Genomic DNA, 22696 nt, shown 5'->3' with positions numbered 1-22696 from the left:
TCCACTGCTGTTGGACTTAAGGGCTGATGTGGACGGCCCAGATGAATTCTGCTCGATTATTATCAAAAAAATTTTACTTAGAAGATAATAATCCACAAATCATTACGAGCATTGCGTGTACACAAATAATTGCAAGTACGAAGTAGAACACAATCTCCCATAATATATCAGTTATAAAGCCTTCATAACTGAAAAGTCATATTTTTTTTTATATATTTACAATTTTACGTACATAATTTTTTGGATTGACTCGTAAAGAAAGAGCTTATGATGGACCCATTTTCACATGAGCTTTTATTATTATTTACGTGGGCAAGGAAAAAAAAGGCGGAGGAGGATGGAGAATTAGGTAGGTGAAAACACGAGAATGATAAAACAAATATATTTAGGCCCATGTAGATTCTAGACATGGCCTGGTCAAGTTACGGGAAATTCAATTGTGGCTTTATTATGTTCAAAGAAAGTCGGTTGTAAAATGGGAAAGTGACCTGGCATGAGGAAAATAATGTGTTGTTCAACAGGAACATTTCTGTTGGCCAATCAGAAATTTTTATTATCATTATACATACATGGGATGGGATCACTTGGGAGTTCATTGGATTGGATAACGTATGGTTTGTATCCAAGTTTTTGGAACATGACCAGATGCTAATTTAAAATTCAAATTGATAATTTAAAATTTGACTTGTTTGGATAAACTTGAGCCAAGCGAAGCCCGACTTGGTTAGCAAAATTTAGCCCCCTGAAAATAAGCTTTTTCCTATTCAAACTCGATTTAGTTTGGTTCGAATCTAACTTTAAGTTTGAGCAATTGAATCAAACCTAAATTTTTATCCAATCAACCATTTAAACAATTCAATTCAATTTAGTCTAACTTTCAAAACAATTTTCCAATAAACTATACCCATTTTTCTTAATAGATGACGAACCAATTGGTCTGATCAATTGATCCCCTTTTTTAAAGCCATGGTTTGTATTTTGTTTCTAATATTAAATTTTTCCTATTTTCAAGAGCTTTATGGATGCTTAAATTTCGGATTTCTTTCAATTAAATTTTGTTCTGACGCTGTAATGGATTGTGCTAAAACTAATATAAGTAGCCATCGAGCTTGATCAACTCGGCAGCAAACTAATTTTGACGATTTTGAAAGCAAAGAAATTTAATTTCAATTTCACACTCATGAGTCATGTCCAATTCTTGTGATGTTAAGTTGTTCTAATCTGCCGGTGCAGGCTAATGAGAAATGCTCAATAATGTCAAAAAGAATAAAAAGAGCGATAGGCATCAATGTAATGATAAGCAATTTGATATACATGTTGTAGCTGGCTTTTCCTTATCTGATCCCAATAACCAAAAAAGTCCACCATTGAATCTTGACAGGTACTTAACATACATGCATTCATCTGCCCATTTATATTTATTTCCCCTTCAACAACAGTATTCATTGAAGCCAAGCCAACCAATTGAATCCTGGAAAGTCCCACTATATTCTCTTCTCCATTTGTCACAGGATTGCAATGTCAACGTTATCGCCTACATCGCACCATTGCAAGTGAGAACCAATCAAGGGTCAGCAATCAGGAAAATTACCTCTGCACTAGGGACTGTTGCCTTCTCATAAAAGTTAGCACCCCAATATAAAGAATCCTGTTCCACCTTCTTTCCACACTCGCCACATTTAAGCACGCTGCTGGGTTCCTCGCATCCCAAGGTGCCAATTTGGATGAGGATCAGATGGTCCCATGCATATGTCCACCATTCCTGCATAAACAAAATGTTAGTTCCCTGAAGCTTAACCTTCAATATTTCTCATAAACCTCTACACATCAAGCATGCAGCTTTTCCAACAGATCAAATTAACAACATGCATCAATCTGTTACAGATAATACAGTAAATTAAAGAGAAACTCCTGAAACATGGAATTTAAATCAGATAAAGATTTAAAAAAAAAAAAAAGATGGTCAAAATAACAAAGTAGGTTTCAGAAATATAAAGGCACATGATGATCAAAGAGAGCAGATTTGGCACTTCGACCACAAATCCGAAAAGCTTATGGACACTGAAAATCTACTAAATTTTTCCATAGCAATGGCCAAAAGTCCTCAGTAAAGATTACCTCACCATTCTCGGGCTGCAATTCTGCAAGAATGTCCTTTACCAAATCCTTGCGGCAACCAAATACCCACTCACCGCAAAACAAAACAATCCATCTTTTAAAACACAATTCAACATAAGAGTTATGCCATCTATTTATAACACACTTCTGGCACTTGGCTCAAATAAATGCATGCAATTAAAGAAAAGTCAATTTAGAAATATAGAGTTGTTAACAAGAAAAAAGCTCAATTCTGCATCCTTATACTCAGTCAAATAAATTGTTGGAGAATAATAATTGAGGGGAATCCTAGGATGGGATGATAGTCATTCTGGCAAGGCTCATATAAAAATGACTCGAAGACTTCACAAATGTGACACAAGTCAGAATATCTTCCCAGACCAAAGACCCTTGTGATTCTATGAATTTGCAAACTTTCTAAATTTATAGCTAAGGTAGGAATATTCCTCTTCTTAGATGAATATGAACCAATTGGAGTTGAGAACCTGCAATGTTATCCTATACTCAGTCAAATAAATTTTATTTGAATGATTTTCTTGCACAAAAAAGTAATAATGCTACTGCTGCAAATAAAATTAGACTCTTTTTCCGATTGAAACTCAATGTAACACCATCCAAACAGAGAAGACAATCTCAGGCCTGAAATTTGCAGTTATGGACTAATTTATGAGCAATACCTTGTACAATAAATTTGAGTATGAGGCCTTAGAAACCTTGGAACCTTTATAAAAGACTCAAATGGTGTAGGTGCAAGAGGTGCATCACTTGGCCCAAAATAAAAGAAAACTGCGATTAATAGCATCAAACATCGAAACAAAGGTAAAACAATGGCGCAGAACAGTAACATATAACCCTCAAAAAGTAATTTGTAAAAACAACAATGTGTTGTGGCAACCAGAGAAGGACAACTTGCAAGCAAGAAAGAAAAATTATATCATATTAATAATTAAAACAACCTCTATAGCTACTCCCAAGTGATAACGAAAGGCCAAAGGATGAATCACTCAAATGAAGTGTACTGCAAAAACATGTAAAGAGGAATAAAAACATCTTATTGTAGCATCTTAGAGAATTGAAGTAATAAATCACACCACAATACTAAGTGGTTAAAACATGAGCACCAGAAGCATAAGCATGAATTTCACTGACCATAATTCGAACAGAATTATAGTGTTCCATGTTCAATGGCTGTGATTAAGTAACACATACACATATATATTAGAAAGATCATAACAAAATACATTGCACTAAGAGCCCTTTGCAGATGATGAAAATTGAGGGCAAAATATAACAACTTATGGTATACATTGCAGAAATAAAAAAGATAAAGAGAAAATTACATATAAGAGAGACCAAACCCGATAATTTTTTTTTTTTTTTTAAAAGCAAGTATCATCTCAAAATGCTGAATCCAGTTAACATGGATTACAGAAGTTCATTTTCTTGCCAATTGACTGTTGTTCATACCTCATCCCACAAGCGAAAATAAGGTTTCTTCCAGTGAGCTTTTGTCCTCAAGATCTCAACTTCTTTCTGCAAGTAACCTTTCGCTCCACTGTTACCATTTCACATTCACAAACCAGAAAAAACTTGAGCAGGTTTAACTGTTAATATACCTTACAGCAGTGAGAATGGACAGCCAAATCTATACCTAGAAATTGCTTTGTATGGTACAGCATATGCTGCTAGTCGTGAGTCTGAGAAGTATTTGTCAGATTTCGGATGATCAGCTGCAAAAATAATAGAGAAAACATTAAAGAAAATGAGGAAGACAAAGCAATTGGTCAACTTGTAAAAGTAGATTAGAACACTGCATTAAGCAGAACTGATCAGATTACCTGGCTATGGGCTTGTGTATGTCAAAACAGACATACTATCACCCCATCTGCAAAAATAAGGGCTGATTCTGTATTGAAGCAGCCACTTGAAATGCCGATCTGGTGCCTCATGCCACTCATCACTTCCATGTTGAACACCAAAATGATCCTCAATTACAGTATCGGATACCTGTTATATAGTTAATGTGGAGAGACAAAAAAAAGGTGCCTGTTATATGTCATCTAGCACACAATATGACTAACAGCAGAAGATATTGCAAAAGATTAGCACTAGAGGTTTTATAGCAAATATTGGGTAAAGCAGACTTTAAGTGACAGTCTCAATCACATGGCAGCAAGCATGCCATCTCAGTTTTCATTCTTTTCAAAGGTAATTACTCAAAAATTATACATGCTTTCAGCCACTTCCTGTAACTGCTGAAAACCACAAATGTACTTGTATAAATTGAAAGGTGTGCACCAAATCATAAGATAAAATGCTTTAGCCTTTGATTTTATATGTCCTCAATGCACGTGTCTCTTATTTAATATTTTGGTTTATTATATAACTACACCGTTTGAAGTACCTTTGCTTTTCTTTTCAGAGCCAGTAGCACTAGTATATTCACTTCGCAACATCTTTAGCTTCAGATTTTCAGTCTTCTCATTGATAGCTAGTCTGGACTATATTTTACCATACATATTCTTCATGACAAACATTAAGATAAAAGTGACAATCGGTCACCTAGATATATTAGAAATTTCAGAAATCACATAAATTAGACAAAATTTGAATACACCAAATACAGCAGGGAGTGATGAACTTGCAGGAAGAATGAAGTCTCAAACTGTCAAGCCTAACTTCACACGTATTGAAAGATTGGATATAGCATCTTCATCCATCATATCAACTGAAACATTATCTGAATTGAAGTTAGAAAATAGTGGAGACAGAAGAATTCTTCTTAAAGATGTAGTTGCAGACTTTACTCTTTCTACCAAAAAATTAATGGCTAGTATAAGACCACAGTAACAAATTCAAGCAAGCCCCAAAAGAGAGAGAGAGATAGAGAGGGAAGAAACGGGAGAGAAAAACAAAATAGATTCAGAAATTCACCACCTCGTCGAAATGCTTTCCCTCAACGGGCTCCACGATGTCAAGACAGTTCCTAATCTCCATAAATACTTGATGCTTCTCGTCTTTGCTCGAGCACTGTGATGAGGATCTGCAAGGTGGAATGAATTACTATTTTGCAGGTATAAAATAACAGAACTGTAATTTACGATTCTCAGTTTACACCAATAAAGACTCCTGATAGTGACAGTTCTAAAACTGAAATATGCGACTCAGAAATATAGTTAAAGATGTGTAAAGAGCAAAGAATGTACTCTGCATCAGTCATAGAAGTAATTATGATCTCTCCTTCATATAGACTGGGGGCCCTGTGCACTTGGAACATCTATAGAAACCCAAAATGTCAGCTCAATTTCGCCCAATAAGAAACCATCAAAGTTTTCTTCACACTGTAATGACATAAGCACTATCAAATCAATGAATGGACAGTACCCAGGACATAAGTTTATCTGACTAATTGGAAGGTCAAGGGGTACTGGATCATCGGGGACACCGAACATTGACACAACGCACCGTAACGATAGTGATTGGCCAACAACCAACCTGCCAGGAGCCAATATCAGCAAGATTATAAACCAGAGGAGTAATTCATCAAGCTGCATCAACAAGAATATGCTTTCAGGCAACTAATTGATCGCCAGATGTGGAGCATAAATCATTACACTGAATCTGCACAACCCCAGCAATACCAGAACCGCTCCAAGAAACTTTTGGACGAATAGCAATTTGAGCACTTTCTCTCTCATCTTTAGCCGCCAGAAGATTTATCATAAAGATAAGAAAAAAAATTTAGATTCATGAAAGCAAAAGGCCACTCCACATAGCCATTGCAGATAGAATTAAAACATATAAAAAATATGATTAAACATCTCCATTCTGAGTGAAAATGATGGCAGGGTACATACAATCATAAATCAAGGTTCCTTACGGTAAGTTCTTGACTTTATAGCTCACTTGCAAAAATATGGCTAGAAAACATATCCATTTTAGAAAGCCTAGACACCCCAACCTATGCAGGACTTACCAACTCTCTTATAAATTACACGGTCTGAAAGTTATTTCATAAGAAAGAGAAACAAGTCGGGTCACGCAGGCGTCAACGCATGTATATGATGTCCATTTAGGAAATCATGTTCTCATATGCTAAGTAGCACCATTAGCTATTAATCAACCAGATAACCACATTGCCTAAAAAGCATAACATCATCAAATTATTCAAAGAGAAAGGAAGGAAAATCAAACCATTCAAATAAAAAGGAAAGGAGATATAAATTCTGAGAAGAAAAATATTACTTTTTAAAATTTAAAATAGAAAAGATTATTAATTTTTTAAATTAAAAAAGAAATTTTTTTTAACTTTTTTATATATTTTTATAAATAACAATTTTATCTTTAATCTTATCTTAAAATAGGTATTTAAGTTTTGAAAAGTTTGTGGATGGGAACAAAATTAGACCAAAGTTTGGGTGGGATATGATCTTTGGCCTAGTGCATTTATAACAAGTGTACCTGAGACTCACCAGGATCACTGTTCAATCCACGGGAAGGCAAATTCTCGGTGTTGTGAGCAGCTCGGAGTTGCAACGTGCATCGAAAAACTAGGGTTAACGATTACAGACAAAGGTCAACAGAGAAGAATAGAAAAAATATGGAGAAAGCATTATTGACGGCCTCTGTGATCACAGACCAGAGGCAAAAGATCAAACAGTACAAGCACATTCTCTCTTCTGTAATTTCCGCAAATGACATCGTGCAGGCCAAGAAATTCATCGATCATAGTAACTCCTAACCTAGGGTTTTTGAAATTCTGCGGAATTTTTGGTTTACTTAGCCGATTATCGTTAGGATTGATTTTCTTTTTTTGTTACTTTGTTTTGGCAGTGTTGTCAGATGATGTACCGTTGGTGGTTTCGCGTCAGCTTTTGCAAACTCTTGCTCGAGAGTTAGGGAGATTACAGGCGGAAACGCAAAAGGAGATTGCCAATTATACCCTCGCTCAGATTCAGCCTCGTGTTGTCTCCTTTGAAGAACAGGTTCCTTTTGAACTTATAGGTTTGGCATTGTTCTGTTCGTTATTTGACTAGTGGTATTTTTTGCCGGATCTCAAAATTTCTGATTTTGTTTATTTCAATATTAGCATAACCGGAAGAAGTTGCCTGTCACACTACCTTTAATGGACTTTCCTTAATTTTCTGTATGGTTAACTTGCAACTGTTTATATCTTTGCAACTTAACCAGCAATAAGATTGCGTTAGCAATGAAGGTTGAAAGTTTTAGAAATAAATGGTTTTTAGCATTGCATCTTCTGAAGTTGTCATGCTATTTTTGTTTTAAGTTAAACTACCTTACACCACTTGTTGTTTCCCTTTTCCTTTTGGTTTCTTTATTTTTTTCTTTCCATGGTGGGGTTGTCTATTGATCTTGTACAGATGATAAGATAGCTGGTATATAACAAATTCATCAATTCGTGCATTTTTTTTTTCAGTTGTGGAAACTGCTTTCTTTTGTGTGAATGTAGGTGTTAATCATTAGGGAGAAACTTGCTGATTTATATGAGTCCGAGCAGCAGTGGTCAAAAGCAGCTCAGATGCTTGGTGGCATTGATCTGGACTCTGGAATGAGGTATTAGGTTAAGGTTCATTGCTCTTATTGCTTATAATATCGGGTATTTTTACGCTTTTTTCTGATATATTCTTTTGTGATACACATCAGAGTCATTGATGATACATTCAGGTTGTCAAAGTGTGTCCAAATTGCTCGCCTATACCTTGAGGTATTGATTACGTAGTGCAAGTGTAGTTTTATGCTGAAAACTTTTCATCTTTTGAAGTCAACATGTATGAGTCATGTTATGGAATTTGTTACAGCCCTGTTGTCATCTATGGTAAGTGTTGAATGCTAAGGCACAGCTCAATGTATACTTGTGTGTTCACGTGTGCATTTGCTCTTCCTTATTTTGGCTGGGATAATATTTCTGGTATATGTATAAAGTAACAGCAATAATATAGAAGAGGATGCATGTGTTGGCTGGTAATTGTTATTGGGTGCTTGCTTATCTATAGGTAATTATAGTCAACGAAGGTGAACCTTCAAGTTTAGTGGACATATTGTAATGCCCTGAAGTGTTTTTGTCTAACACTAATTACATCCTTTTCTAAAAAATTTAAGGGTAATGCTCTATCTCTGGTTTTTTTAATTAATGTCTTTAATTGGGATCTCATTGAAGGGTGATGTATCTTCAAATTGCCTTATTATGTATCTCTGCAGGATGATGATGCTGTTAACGCAGAAGCTTCATTAATAAAGCTTCGTTCTTGGTTAGCTGCAGTCAGCATGAAGTCCTGAATTTACAATACAAGGTCTGCATTTTTTGACATTAGGGATGATTGTTTCCTGAAAAAAGCTTGTATTTTCTGAAAAAAATGCATTTTCTTTTATTTTTTTCTTATTAGGTTTGTTATGCCCGGATTTTGGATTTAAAAAGGAAGTTCTTGGAAGCTGCATTACGGTATTATGACATTTCTCAAATTGAGAAGCGGCAAATAGGAGATGAGTATGTAAACTTATATATTGTTGACCATTGTAGCAATATTTTCCAGAGTAACTAGGTTTTCAGAAACATATTGGTGGTCGGCATGCATTGCATGCCATGAGTGTTACATTCTTCCTTAAAATTTTTTGATCAATGTGACTTCCTTAAAATCTCTAAATCATGCTTTATATTCAGTATCTTTTTCTTTAGTATTTACATAAAATACTCAGAATTGTGTGATAAATCTGAAAATTTATCCGAGTTTTAAGATTTTTTCTATTTGCTCATTCAGTATGATTCTGTCCTTGGTACCTTGATGATTAATGAAAAGATATTATCTCATTACATACTTTGCATACTTAGATCATTGACTTCTGTATGTCTTTCTCCTTATGAAAGATATTAACTTGTGACATACCTGATATACTTACCTAAAACTGCTATTGTTTAGAACAATTGATGAGGAAGCTCTGGAGCAAGCTCTATCTGCTGCTGTGACATGTACTATTTTGGCTGCAGCAGGTCCACAACGTTCTCGTGTTCTTGCCACTTTGTACAAGGTAGACTTTTTTTTTTATATAAGACACATTTGATAATTTAGTTTGCATTTTTTTGTTTATACTGTGCTGATGTATTCAGATAATATTTCAGGATGAACGGTGCTCAAAATTGAAAATTTATCCAATACTGCAAAAGGTTCTATTTCTATTTGTGTGTCTGTGTTTGGTGATGAATTCAATTGAATCTCAAATTTCCTCTATACTACTTTCAACATTAGTTTGCTCTTAATGGAGTCTTTCTTTGGAATTTACCAGGTGTATTTGGAGAGAATATTGAGAAAGCCTGAAATTGATGCATTTTCCGAAGAACTAAAGCCTCAGCAGGTTATTAATACTCTTGCTACTTCAAAATGTAGGATCTACAACATTTACTTGCTGTAAGCTGTATTGGCAATTCTCACTTTCCATTAAATTGTACAGAAAGCGCTTCTGCCTGACAACTTTACTGTGCTGGATCGTGCCATGATTGAGCATAATCTCTTGAGTGCAAGCAAGCTTTACACTAACATAAGTTTTGAGGAGTTGGGAACTTTACTAGGTATTGCTCCTCACAAGGTATGATAGCAACTTCTACATACCCTTTTCTAAACTGTTTTATTCTCTTCTCAAGTTATGATATTGTTAATTTCAGCAGGTGATAAGTATGCATCACTGCTTCCACCCAGTCATAGTTGCTGTTTTCATGTTTCAATTTAGGTGGAGTGCATTTATATAAGAAACAAAGTAATTATTATATTTCTATCAAAATATTCTAAAAACCCTCTCCTGCTTTTGAATTGCTGAAACGAGAACTTTATGCGAGAGTTGAAGCTCCAGTCTGTGGTAAGTGATTTACTAGTAGGGGATCAAAACATCTGTGTATTTCATATTCTATACATGTACCAGCCCTCAAAATTAGTAAATTACTCTAATACATCATTGCTGCCCTTTTAAGTTTTGGTGCATGTTAATTCTGCTGTTTCTTATATATGTTTTTATTTGATCTTAATATTTGGATTTCTATGTTGATTCTCTTGCTATGGAAAGCATTCGATTTTCTTTTACATTTATACTTCCGTGTGAAGAGTTTAATATGCCATTGATTCTTCTTTACAGGCTGAGAAGATAGCATCAAGAATGATTTATGAGGACAGAATGAGAGGATCCATCGATCAGGTTTGGCATACTAGCACACAACTTTCTTCCTAATCTAAACTGACACCAATAATGAATGGGAATGCAGAAATTTCTGTTCTTTGTATCTGATAAAATTTCTCACTGAGGCCATTTAAAGCAGAGTTGCCTTGTTTATATATTTTGTTTATTTTTGGTGGATTGTTTTATTATTTCACATGATATTTTTAATAGAGAAAGTTGACCGATTAATTGCCCAAGCAAATAGGTTCATATTCTTTGTTCACTGGTATATGATTAAATGCACAGGTGGAAGCTGTCATACATTTTGAGGATGTTACTGAAGAGCTGCAACAATGGGATCAACAGGTATTTCAGATCTTGATCGATATCATGTGCTTTCTATCTAAATTCAATTTTGTGGTTTGGATTGGGTCCATCTGTTCATGAGGCAGGATTATTTTTCTTTTGTGGTTTGTTGGTTGGATTTCGCAGATAGTTGGCTTGTGTCAAGCCCTCAATGATGTACTTGATAGCATGGCAAAGAAGGGATTGCCAATTCCTGTCTGAGCTGCTAATATGATTATGACCGTAACTGATTTTAATTATTCTTCACCTCTGTATGCATAAAGACCAAAATAGTTCAGCCTTTTGACCTAATTTGTTCAATTTTGTAGATGTCGCTCATCTTATAATTTTTCATTTTTGCATATCCGTTGGGCTCACTCTTAACAACCCTCAATCGCTTTCGCTCAAGCTTAAACAAGCTCATTTTTAGTTCAGTCAGACTGAACTATTGATCAAATTTGAGTTAATTTAACGCAAATCTACTCCTACTTTTGATGAGACACTCTGGCATTTCTTCATGGAAGTTTACATCTTTTTTTAATCTTTTATTTGCAAATTTTATTACAGATACTGTGTGTTTGCGCAATGGTCAGTGAATGAGACGCAAGTTCTGAGACCTGTATAAGATTATTAGTAATGAAATTTACATAAGTGACTAAAGAGCTCAGAGAAAAAAGTGCCCTATAAATATTGGACTTCTTCCTGAGCTATCCCACTCTCTCTCACAAAGGCACTAACGTATGTTTGGCTGCATCGTACAAAACTATGACCTAGATCCCGGCACCTTTGGAGAGCCCTTTGCTGAATCCTTCCCGTTTTGTATGAGGACGTCATGGTTAATGGCAGCCAACTGCGACAAATTCTGCAAACACAACTTTCATTCACTAAACTGAAACAATTTGTACTACAACCAAAATGCTTGCTTGGTATTATTCACCAGTGTTTCAAAAGCACTAGAATAGCAAATTATGATATCTGATGGTATGAATTCATAATGATTGTAACTGATTTGATTATCAACATTCCAATTTAACAATAGTTGGGAATTGGATGCAACATTTTTTTCTCTGGTGAAACACAATCCTGTGTATACTTATAAATTTATTATTTAATTCAATTCACAAACATGGCAGGCTAGAATCCGGATTTTTTCTCTGAAAATTTTAATATTCTATCAGTTTTGTTAACTTTTAATATTCTTGTATTTAGTGTGTTGTTCTTCACTAAAGCATTTCTTATTTAATGTATTTAGCATACTGTTAGATTTTATTATTATCAAGCTTACCTTGAAAGAGAAATTTATTAATGATAAATCCAGAGAGGAATCGAAGTCCGCCAGGTCAGCACATTCATCCATCTGAATAGAAGGAGAAACAGAATGTCAGATTTCAAGAACTTTCAGAACTTATATGAAATGGGTACAAATTCTTCACATCACTCTTGCTAATAAAAGTAAAAAAAAAAAAAAAAAGAGAACAAAATGTACAAGGAATAGAAGTCTAGCATATAAAAAATAAAAACCAGGTTTATATTAAGATCTACAACTTTTGACTCTGTATTCATAAAAGAAATTCAAGTTCATGAAGATCCTGTCTTACAAGTTACAATAAGCTAGAAAACCAGCTTCATTGCCAAATGCACGATCATATGCATTAGCTGATTAGCATACAAGTCAATTTGAAAGAGCATTCCTTATTTTGATATGCGTGTGATACAAAATTCAGAGAACTATTACAACAGGAAACTCGCTAATCAGGACAACGAAATGTAATTCGCTCAAAGACAAGCATAATTATGTACACCTCACATTCATGTCATTCGTGCAATCAAACATAGAACATCAATTCAAAACAGTCATCCCAGCCAAACAACATATACATATATGCGCACACGTGTGCATGTATTATATATATACACATCTTGCATTTTCTAACATATGGAACATAAGTAAGATCAATCACTGGCTTCACAAAATCCAAAAACAAAACCAGGAAAAAGGTCATTCATCTTTGGTCTGCATGTTGAAAACTTCAAGACGTCGACAACAAAGAATTTTCATACATACACACATTTTTGTGAAGCCAAAAAACTTGTTTTTATTGGAATCGTAAACATGTTTGTTGGGAGGTCAAATATCGCTTACCTCAATTCCAGAATTTGAGGAAAAGCCATCAGTGTCAATGTCAGAATTGCTACTATTCTGATCATCCGGAAATCCACTGGAAATTTGACCAAACCGTGATAAAAAATAGCTTGTGTCATCTATACTTTCAGGCTGTGGTACAAAGGCCGCCTGCAAACAGAAACGAATTGAGGCAGAGTTAACACTTATATAAAATTCCATTGATGAGGTGAAGTATTGGTATTTGCACAAAAATGCATCAGAATTCCGGTCTCTGTCAATACATACACAGATTCTTACACACAAATGAGAAGATCCACATAGTAGTATGCATACATGAAATAGATTTAAACTTATTTTCGTAAGAGCTCAGGAAAGAACTTATATCTTGAAAAGTGAAAGCATGCATGGTGTGCTAGGGTTTTGGTGTTTACTTACCGGAACAAGGGTAAAATGTGTTAGTCATATAATGAAAGCACAAATGAATCAATAGAATATAAGTAGTTATTTTTGGATATCTGAGTAGGGAAATTGTCATTAAGTGATACATTAGTTGGAGAATTGCAATTAACTCATTTGTAATTAGAAACAGAGTCATTAAGTATAAAATAGCATGAAATCATGTCCTATCAAAAATTCAAGATGTAGAATCACTGATAGGCACTTTCTTTCCTGGAAAGCCAGCATTTACATACCCATAAAAGGTATGCTATGCACCTTAAGTGATTACCAAAAATGAACATATATGCTTGTTGTGTATTGTTTTATTCACTTCTCCCAATTAATTCATAATTTCTCTACAATATGTTTTCATGGTTTTTAGGCATTGGGAGTCATTAAAATCTTAACATACTGAGGATTATCTAAGCAATAAGTAACTGAAACAAAACGTGTTCCAACATGATTTGAATTATTCAAGAATGCCAGAACAAAAATAATAAGCATCTAAAAGAACCAAGAGGGAATTCATTCGTACCTTTTGCAACGCAAGACTGTCCCAATTAACTCCATTGAAAAATGAATGAGCTTTTACCTATAACAAAATCCAAGTCATTTAAAGAAACCGATCTGAAATTACAGTAATCTTATCAAGTTTCTTAATGAATGTTTATAAAGTGAAAATAGCACCTCTGCTGCCCCATTTGCTCCTATGCGCTGGTTTGGATCATGAATAAGAAACCTAATAGAAAAGATTGTGACTCAATAAATTATTCTTCTAGAGAGAAAAGCCCCACTCTAGACCAAAAAATATCAAATATAATTATAAAATGGTTGATTTTAAAGTTAAACAGTCTAAATTGAACATGGTAATTATACAAATTTTATGATCTCATTGCTATTGCGGACTATGTTCCTTTTTCTTTTCCTCGTTATTTTACTCTTTTAGTGTTCACATTGTACCTCAGTCAAGAGTATGTTATGAGAAAAATTGTAAACTCAAGGTAAATTTCTTTACCATTGTTGAGTTTGACTGAAAAGTAAACCATAATTTATGTGAAATTAACTTTTAGTGCCCACATTATGTTTGAAAAAAGAGAATGTATAGAGAAGATCTGCAATAAAATTATAAATATCATCACTTGACCGAAATACAAACATGAACATTTGATGTCAAAATGTGTCACCAATCTTCTCTATTTGAAAATAAGTATAAACCTGGCTCTAAGATTTGCCAAAAGACTCCCTTAAGATCCATATAGTGCAACTAGGGTTGAATACGAGAAGAGCCAAGCGAGTTTGAGCTCCTAAGCTCTAACTCCACTTGATTTGAGAGGAACGAAGATCAATCTCTAACTACCGAGTATGTCTCAAAGTTGTTCAAGTTCAGCTCGAGTTCAAGCTGGAATTGAGTTTTAAGCTTAACTTGGTATTAAAACGACGTCCTTTTAATGTATATTGATCAAAACAACGTTGTTTTAATCGATTCATATCGAATTTTTTAGGCTTGTGAACTTAATGAGTCGAACTTGAAAATATTTAACTTTCATACTTGAACTCAAGTTCGAACGAGCTTGACTTAAATCTAGCCCTAAATGTAGTTAAAACCTTACTTACATGGTAGGTGATAAAAAAAATGCTAAACAATAGAATCCATGTATTTTTAGCCAAAACTCATCAAAAGTTTAAATTACCATGGAAAAAGAATACTGCATGTTTTATGACTTATGTTATCATGCATTGTAACATGATATTTCAAATACAAACAATTTCTAGTTCTTTCTAAAGCATAAAGGTTTATTTTCAATTCTTTTCTTGTCATTAACAATAATAAAAGGAAATCTGAAAGTTAGGAATGACAGAAAACAATATAAAGTCAAGCATATTCAAAATTCATTAACACCGTCTGACTCAATGTCAAATTCAAACCTGTTAATCAGATCTTGGGCCTCAAACGACATGTCGTCAGGAACATGAGGCCAAGGGATTTTTCTGTTAAGAATATTGTCGAATATGATCTGCAGGACCAAGATGAAAGAAAAAGAATTAATTTATAGAAAGGCACCTGGATCAAGAATGCTCATTTCTATAACTAAAGCTCAAAAGATATGACTCACAAAACTAGGAGTGATCCATGGATGAATGATGAAAAAGTTGAGATTATAAATGTAAAGAAAGAAAGTTCCAAAAGATAATGAGACTTTTATTGGGAAGAGAGAATACTCCAACATATAGTAGTCATCTTCAAATATCATAAATAGCGGTTATAAGCATGCAAGACATTATGTCATGTTCAGAAATAATTATATATCTTGAAAATACAGATAAGGAAATAACATTGCACAATTAAAATGGCAAAATTTATTCAACCCATTATTATCATTCACTTGAGTGGAACCATCAATTATACTAACAGAAAACAAGATGAACAAAATGCATCATTAAGTGAAGCCATTGCATGTACAGACCAACACCAACAATCAAAAAATGAAATAATATTCAAGCAGTGAGTTGTTCAACTGACAACTATAATCTCAATATACAATAATCTAAGGCATCCAATATGGTTTATTGAAACAATAATTCATACGATCAAAGTCTTCATTTCTTGTTTGTTAAGAAACAAGAAGAAGTTTTACTAAAACTATATATGAAAGAGGTTCACAAGGATCAACCAGAAGTCCAGCCCCAAGAAACAGAACTATCTATTAAATCTTATTACCAAAACACATGATTATGAAAAAAGCTAAAGCAAAATGAAACTGGAGTTCAGGGAAATGATTATCTCAATACCTAAATCATGATTAAATTTCAGTTCTTCAGCAATCACCATAGATCAAGAAAAGTAAAAGATACATGCCTCTGGACGTTCAGCAGTGAAAGGTGGAATTCCAGTTATAAATTCAAATAAGATTATTCCCACTGACCACCAATCGGCAGCATACCCTGCATCATGCCCGAAGTAATTTCAGCTGCCTGGTAAACTAAAAAGAAACTAACCTAAGGTTTGATTCAAACCATGCTCAGTTCCAAGAAGAATTTCAGGGGCTAGGTAGTCAGGTGTCCCAACAGCTGAGTGTTGATTCCTATCCTCTGTTTGTTGACCATCTGGATTATTAGAATCTAATGGCATGGTTCCATCTGTTTCAGGTCCGGATAAATCAATTGTGTTGTTTATAAGGCCAATTTTTGACAACCCAAAGTCTGTAAGCTGGTAAAAAAAAAAAAGCAAAGATTAACATATCACTGCTAACATAACAAAATGCTGATGCATGTCTAAGGCACAAAAACGCTTTGTCCACATGTGTGTCAATATACATCAAGAATCTAATTTAAAATGAATTACATATGCAGCTGGAGTTTGTCAAATCAGAAGCTACATGATGCATCATTTGTTTTGATCACTAAATTGCTATTCATATGGGCATCTGCCTGGTATACCTTTACCAACTACATCTACTTGTATATATAAAATCATCTGGATAGTTTTTTTTTTGTTTATACTCCAGACCTTAATGTGGCCATCATGTGCAATTAGAATGTTGTCCGGCTTCAAATCACGATGCACAATTCCAAGAGAATGAAGGTATTCCAGAGCAAGGACCTGAAATAACTTATGATTGGTCAGAATGGGAACAGCATGAATTTACAAACAAAGGTAAAATTCTTTAACAAACCAGTTCTGCAATATATATACGGGCCACATCCTCCTCGAGGCAACCGACTTTTCTGAGCAATGAGTATAGATCACCTCCATTGAGATATTCCATAACCAAATAGAGGTTATCTCTACTGGAGAATGAATAAAAAAACCGAACCTGCAGAAACAATACAACATTCATTTACAGTACATATAAAAACACAGCTTCAATTTTGTAGTGTTAAACCATAAACATTTTTCAAAAGAGAAATTAAAAAAATTCAGCAATTGAGAACTCAATTGCAAGCTATTAGTGCACAAAACTAAACATGCATAGAAGAAGTCAAAGCAAAAGGGTTTGTAGCTCTAAGAACTTTATGATTAGAATTACCACAAAAGGATTTCGAACTGTTATTAGTATATTTCGCTCTGCTAATATGCGCTCAATATCATTTTTCCGTATCATATCTAACTTCTTGAGTACCTGCATGAACAACATATTGTATTGAATTAAATCAAGAATCACAACAAACTAATATTTTGCTTTTATTTTTTTTTTTCTAAAATGCATATATTGATAAGAAAGAAGAAATTACGACTGTGGACCACATATACACCTACAGAAAAAAAGGCCTCCACCAAAGCCAGTTTCAATCTCAGAAAAATTAACATTTCTTTAATATATAGTTGTTAACAAGCACATATAGGAAAAAAAAGGCTTAAGTTATTACAGCTAAAAACTTGATACAAAGTGGTGTTAGTGGATACAAAATGACAAAGAAGAGTTCTTAAATCAACCCAACCAAAAAATTGTCAAAATATTCATGGAATTAGAAAAGAAACAAATTTATCCACAAATTTATATGTTTTCTATACAAACTTGGCTGGTACAGCAAAATCTCCTCCATGATATGTATTAAAGCAAATTTAAAACTTTGGTTCAGCAAACCTACAGGTTAATTTTCTTGTGATTGAATCATTTCTGTCATGCCTGATTAGAAATAATGAACATATAATTTTACCTTTATTGCAAATAAGTCCCCTGTTGTCCGTTTGCGTGCAAGGAAGACTTTACCAAAGGCGCCTCTGCTAATTGGTTTGATGATCTCAAAGTCATCAATGCTTGTCCGCTCCTTGTGTGATGAATGCAAAGGAGTAGAAGTGCTACTTTGAGATGCATTGTCCAACAGAAGTCTAGAATTTTCTTTATGTTTGTTAAAACTTGTAGGACTCTTTGTATCCACAATTTCACAAGCAAGTATATATTTTTCCCTGCATGTGTATTTGTAAAATGGCATTGATTTGGTCAGCTTTAAGAAGATTCAACACTGCAAATTAGTTAAATATATCAAAATTACCGCAGAAGTTTCTCTATTCGGCTTCCGAAAGTGTCTACCGCAAGAGCTTTGAGCTTGCTACGCTGTAAAACATCCCGCAAGTCTTGCATGCAAGCGCACAAAAACTCAATGGACCATTCTTTAGAAGGATCTGTATCCGCCACGCAGCGAGCAATGTCGGCAAGTTCAATCATCTGCCAGAAAATAAGGTAAACAATTATAGGCATAGGATAGAAAGGTTTATAAGAGATGTATAGCCAACGAGAAAACATACAAGACAACAAGGTTGAGCCAAGCAAGTGATAAATGACCCATCATGAAACATTGGGAGAATTCACATTGTAAATCTAGCCTCAAACAGTATGCAATCGACCTTAAATTCATGCAAGCAGTATAGAAAAAGAAAGACCATTTTGACAATAGGCAACAAGGTTATAATTGTTTGCAACCTCACCCTCATATATCTACCACTTCAACTTATGATTTTTATTTAATTGGAATATTATCTTGCATTTTCATCAAAGGACTAGTTCTTCACATTGAATTGATGATGCCAAATTGTCAGACCATTTTCCAATTGTCCAAAATTGATTATTCAAATGACTAATTGCATCTAACAACCTACCAAATTCGAAGATGACCCCAAAAATCAACTGAATGCTAAAGTAGATTTTTTAATTAAAAACTTGTTTTTCTAGGAAGTACTACTATCACAGTAGCAGATTATGGAGGGTATATTTATAACACAACCAGCTGGAAAACGTAGATTCTACCTAAGGACTAATTTGCCACAAAAGTAAACAAACCTGCTGCACATTTTCTATCTCAGAAGGATTGTTTTGCTCCAACCAAAAAGAGTTAAAATGACCTGTTCTGGGGGTATTCGTAGAGGACACAGATGTAATGCTTCCTGTTGAGGAGGATGCACCATAGTGGCTAAGCTTCATACCGACGTGGCACTTCATGTTTACAGAGCTTAGATGAGAATCATCAATAAAGGCTGTGTCCATCCCATGTATATCCTCAAACATTCCTTCAAAGCCCTTATTTCGCCACTCACTTATCTTGGGAGAATAACCTTCAAATTGGATTTCGGAATTTGTAGCTTGTACTTTCTCCGGGCTGCCAATTGTTGGATTAGCACTTGAACTACATGACTCTATAATCTGTTCCAGTTTCTCTGCTAGTTTTAACAGGTGATCATCAACATCAAAACAATTTAATTCGCACTTATCTGCATATGCGCATATATAAGAGTGGGACTCCAGGTGAGAAATAGGAACAATTTCCTCACATATCCGACAGATTACTGAATCACTTCCATCTACACTTTGTTCCTGCTCATAAAGTGAACCATAACTAGAAATATTTGCTGACTTTTCAGGAAATCTGTCATCAACTTGATTAAACCGCTGCTCTTGTGAAATAGAGTAAATTTGGGATTTCTGTGATGACAACTTGGGTTCAATAACCACAGGAATCTGATCTAGGGGCTCTAAAGAACTGTGCTGACCGGCCTCAGGAACTGCAGATACTTTATTTTGATCTGTTAGTTTGTGTTCAGTATCACCCTCTTGATACAAAGCATAACCTGAAGAGGCAGCAGTTGGCACCCAGCTTGTTTCAACAGTGGGAATACTTTCTAAACATTTCTTAAATTTATGAATAGATTTCTCAGCAATTGGCTCGCTCTCTTTCTGGAACAGTAACAGCCTGGTATATCGTGTTAATATAAAGAGCATACGGGTGAATAACCACTTAACTAGTCCTGCTTGACACTGCTGTCTTTTTTCAGTCAACTCTCGGACAATTGTTTCACACTTAATACGGAACAGAGAAGATGTCATCTCAATACACTGTTGAGCAAGAATAAGAAGATCATTCGCCATTCCCTGGCCTTCTGAAAATGTGGAGTCCATTTTCTCAAGCACATTCCTAACATCTGTGGCAAAAGTAGCTAGCTCCGTATTCACCACTTCTTTGGCCTCATCAAATTTTGAATGCAGTGTAATCAAAAGTTCCTGCAATTCAAACACAAAAATGAAAATAAAAAATGAAGAACAGGAAATTAGCCTATCAGGCATATATATAAAGGTAAAAAAGGAACATTTTTTTTTTAACTAAAATTTCCCTATGATCTTTTGATATAACAGTGTCTGATTAGTCATCAAAGGCAAATAAAACTATAGGCCATGTTTATATCTGACATCTGAATTCTGATTATTGCCTAGAATTGAGGAGTCAAACATGCCATCTTCATCAACTTCAACAATCCGTAACCTCCAAAAACATAAGATTTTGATCAAATATAAAGAAGCAAAAGTTATCAAATTAACAATCACCAAGTGCACAAAAAAGGCTAGTAATCTTTAGTGGATATGAAATATTTCAAAAACTACCATTCTCCAAAAATCAATTGAATGATACCTTCAAATCATTGTAGCTGTGGGCTCGAGGAGGAGTAGAAGGGATGCCACCCGTTGGCCCTAGCTCATGTGAAAAGCTTTTTAAACCTTTTGATACTTTACTGCTTACACGCTCAGCTGAAAATTGATTTTCACTCAAATGGTTTTCCTCGGGCAGTAATTTAGTTCTTGTAGTTGTAAATACTTCTTTGTCACTACCTCTAGCTTCTGAGTAATAGACCTGTCAGAATGTTAATACTAGTTTTAGAGCAATCCAAAGCAAAATCAATCCTCAGATGAATAACATACATAATATAACATGCTAAGCCAAACCTCACCTCAGTATTCTGAGAATCACGGTTTAACTTGGGCATATGTGATGAGAACCACCGAGCTATCTTCTTTCCTTTAGGGACTTCTGATACATATATGAAACAAAAAAACACGTCACGTTTCTTTCAAAGGAAAATCATTTAAAACACATTTCTCAGCAAGCAAACAAACCTGGTTTGGAATAATTAGAAAATTTTCCGTGTCCTTGAGCTTGGGCCACATTCTTCTGCTTCTGGTCTGGCTTTTGAGGAGGCCTAGAAACTCCATAACTCCTTGACTCTGTGAACTCGATAGGTTTTGAACTCGGTTGATGATCCTTTGAAAAACCTCTTTCCCGATTTTTTCGAGTTTTGATCCGATTTAATCCCGAAGGTATTCCAGTTCCATTTTCAGCTTCGCTCATTATATAAAGTTGTATTCGAATCAAAGCCCAGCAACAGAATCCTGTTTATCTGGTTTTCAGATTTTCATACCACAAAACATAATAAGAGCTGCCGAGATTATTAAAGACACAGTCAATATCAAATATAAAATAATTATAAAACATAGAAAATCAATTGGAAGGTGGAGTGAAAGTTACTACAGAGGTAGGTGCTGAGTTCGGCAGTTTACGCTAGAATGAGTCTCTCCTGTTTATGCTTGTCCCTGCCCAGGCCGTTGCGTTTTGAACTGGGAAGGAGCGCTACGCGGCACAGAATATTATAATATATATCTATAATGACAATTTCACACCCAAGTTTTACTTTAATCTCAAAATCATACTCATAACGGATGAAAAATTTAGACACTCATTCATTGATGAATTACTATTTAAATTTTCAGTTAGAAATATAGATAAAATTATTATTTTACTATCAACTTGAAACCTTAAAATTTAAATCATTTCCTACTTTAGTTTAGAAAACTAATATTTATCTTTATTATTAAACTTTAAAAAATTCACTTTTTATCTTTTTTAGGTTCATCTCCAATAGCTTAGGGTTGGTCGATGATTAGGAAGAAGTGACGATCTTCTCCAATAAAGGATAATTTTTCATCATCCAGATCGAGAAGAAATGACGAAGGATAATGTTATTGTCGTGGGTGATTGTCCTTTATGGTCAAATCTAGAAGATTGATGGAAAACATCAACTGAAATAGTAGTAATCGAAGAAGAAAAATAAACTCTAAGGTGAAATATAAATTTTTTAAACTTTGAAAGTAAAAGTAAAGTATTAGTATTTAAAACTTAAGAAAAATGATTTAAATTTTAAGGTTTTAAAGTTTACGGGTAAAAGAAAGTTTACATCTAACTAAAAATTTATATAACAGTTATCTATGGGTGAATGTGTAAATTTTTTACCTGTTCAGGTATAATTTTGATATTAGAGCAAAATTTGTAAAATATGCAATGACTTGCAGGATGGTCATGCTGATGCTGGCTGCGCAAGCCCAACTTGATTAGTCAAAATACACTATAAAAAGAGATTTAATTTGCTGGTAAACAATGGTGGATAATAAGTAACAACACACTTCTGTAGACTAGTCAAGGGGGCGGCGGCTCACATATTTTGTTCCCTCATATTGGTGACGACTCCACAGAGTTGTGGTTAAACCAATAAATTATTTAAATAAATATTAAAATTAATCTTATATTTAATTATTAAATATATATCCCCGTATACGTAAGAAAGAAGCATTTTTTAAAATCATCTCTCAAGTTTTGACACCCTCTCTTTCTCTCACTTTCCCATGATTTCATTTCTTTTTTTTCTTTTAAGGGTTTATGATGATGGATTTCATTCTGGATTATGTATGA

General features: G+C 34.4%; 2 protein-coding genes and 1 pseudogene across 6 annotated transcripts; 1 reads left to right on the top strand and 2 right to left on the bottom strand.

Annotated features, from left to right (window-relative positions):
- Positions 1-1198: 1198 nt before the first annotated feature.
- Positions 1199-5965, bottom strand: LOC123229521 (annotated as a pseudogene).
- A 578-nt stretch (positions 5966-6543) lies between these two features.
- On the top strand, positions 6544-10953 carry LOC123229519 (COP9 signalosome complex subunit 4-like). Its single transcript, XM_044655385.1, is given in 14 exon segments — positions 6544-6848; positions 6952-7103; positions 7589-7692; positions 7783-7843; positions 8338-8359; positions 8362-8429; positions 8523-8623; positions 9054-9162; positions 9254-9298; positions 9418-9486; positions 9583-9717; positions 10258-10317; positions 10585-10644; positions 10771-10953. Coding segments are annotated over 14 exon segments (1191 nt in total). The 5' UTR covers positions 6544-6718; the 3' UTR covers positions 10846-10953.
- Positions 10954-11220: 267 nt separating this feature from the next.
- On the bottom strand, positions 11221-21572 carry LOC123229518 (probable serine/threonine protein kinase IRE4). Of its 5 annotated transcripts, none has more exons than XM_044655382.1 (18): positions 21482-21572; positions 21070-21389; positions 20904-20983; positions 20588-20806; positions 18967-20181; positions 18182-18354; positions 17846-18095; positions 17215-17307; positions 16861-17001; positions 16695-16787; positions 16202-16394; positions 16044-16129; positions 15113-15201; positions 13874-13925; positions 13722-13778; positions 12767-12916; positions 11909-11980; positions 11221-11485 (listed from the first exon to the last, which is right to left on the bottom strand). In XM_044655382.1, the coding sequence occupies exons 2-18, from the start codon at positions 21299-21301 to the stop codon at positions 11387-11389; spliced, it is 3294 nt and encodes a 1097-aa protein (XP_044511317.1). In that variant the 5' UTR covers positions 21302-21389; positions 21482-21572; the 3' UTR covers positions 11221-11386. The 5 variants fall into 5 exon arrangements, 4 of the variants coding, with proteins under 4 accessions (XP_044511317.1, XP_044511318.1, XP_044511316.1 ...); XM_044655383.1 differs by having other exon boundaries at positions 21070-21350; XM_044655381.1 differs by having other exon boundaries at positions 21479-21561.
- Between the last annotated feature and the right edge of the window lie 1124 nt (positions 21573-22696).

This window comes from Mangifera indica, chromosome 11 (assembly GCF_011075055.1).
Source record: "Mangifera indica cultivar Alphonso chromosome 11, CATAS_Mindica_2.1, whole genome shotgun sequence".
NCBI classification, from domain to species: Eukaryota; Viridiplantae; Streptophyta; class Magnoliopsida; order Sapindales; family Anacardiaceae; genus Mangifera; species Mangifera indica.
The sequence above is the reverse complement of the archived record's forward strand: the minus strand, read 5'-3'. Positions and strand labels throughout refer to the sequence as shown.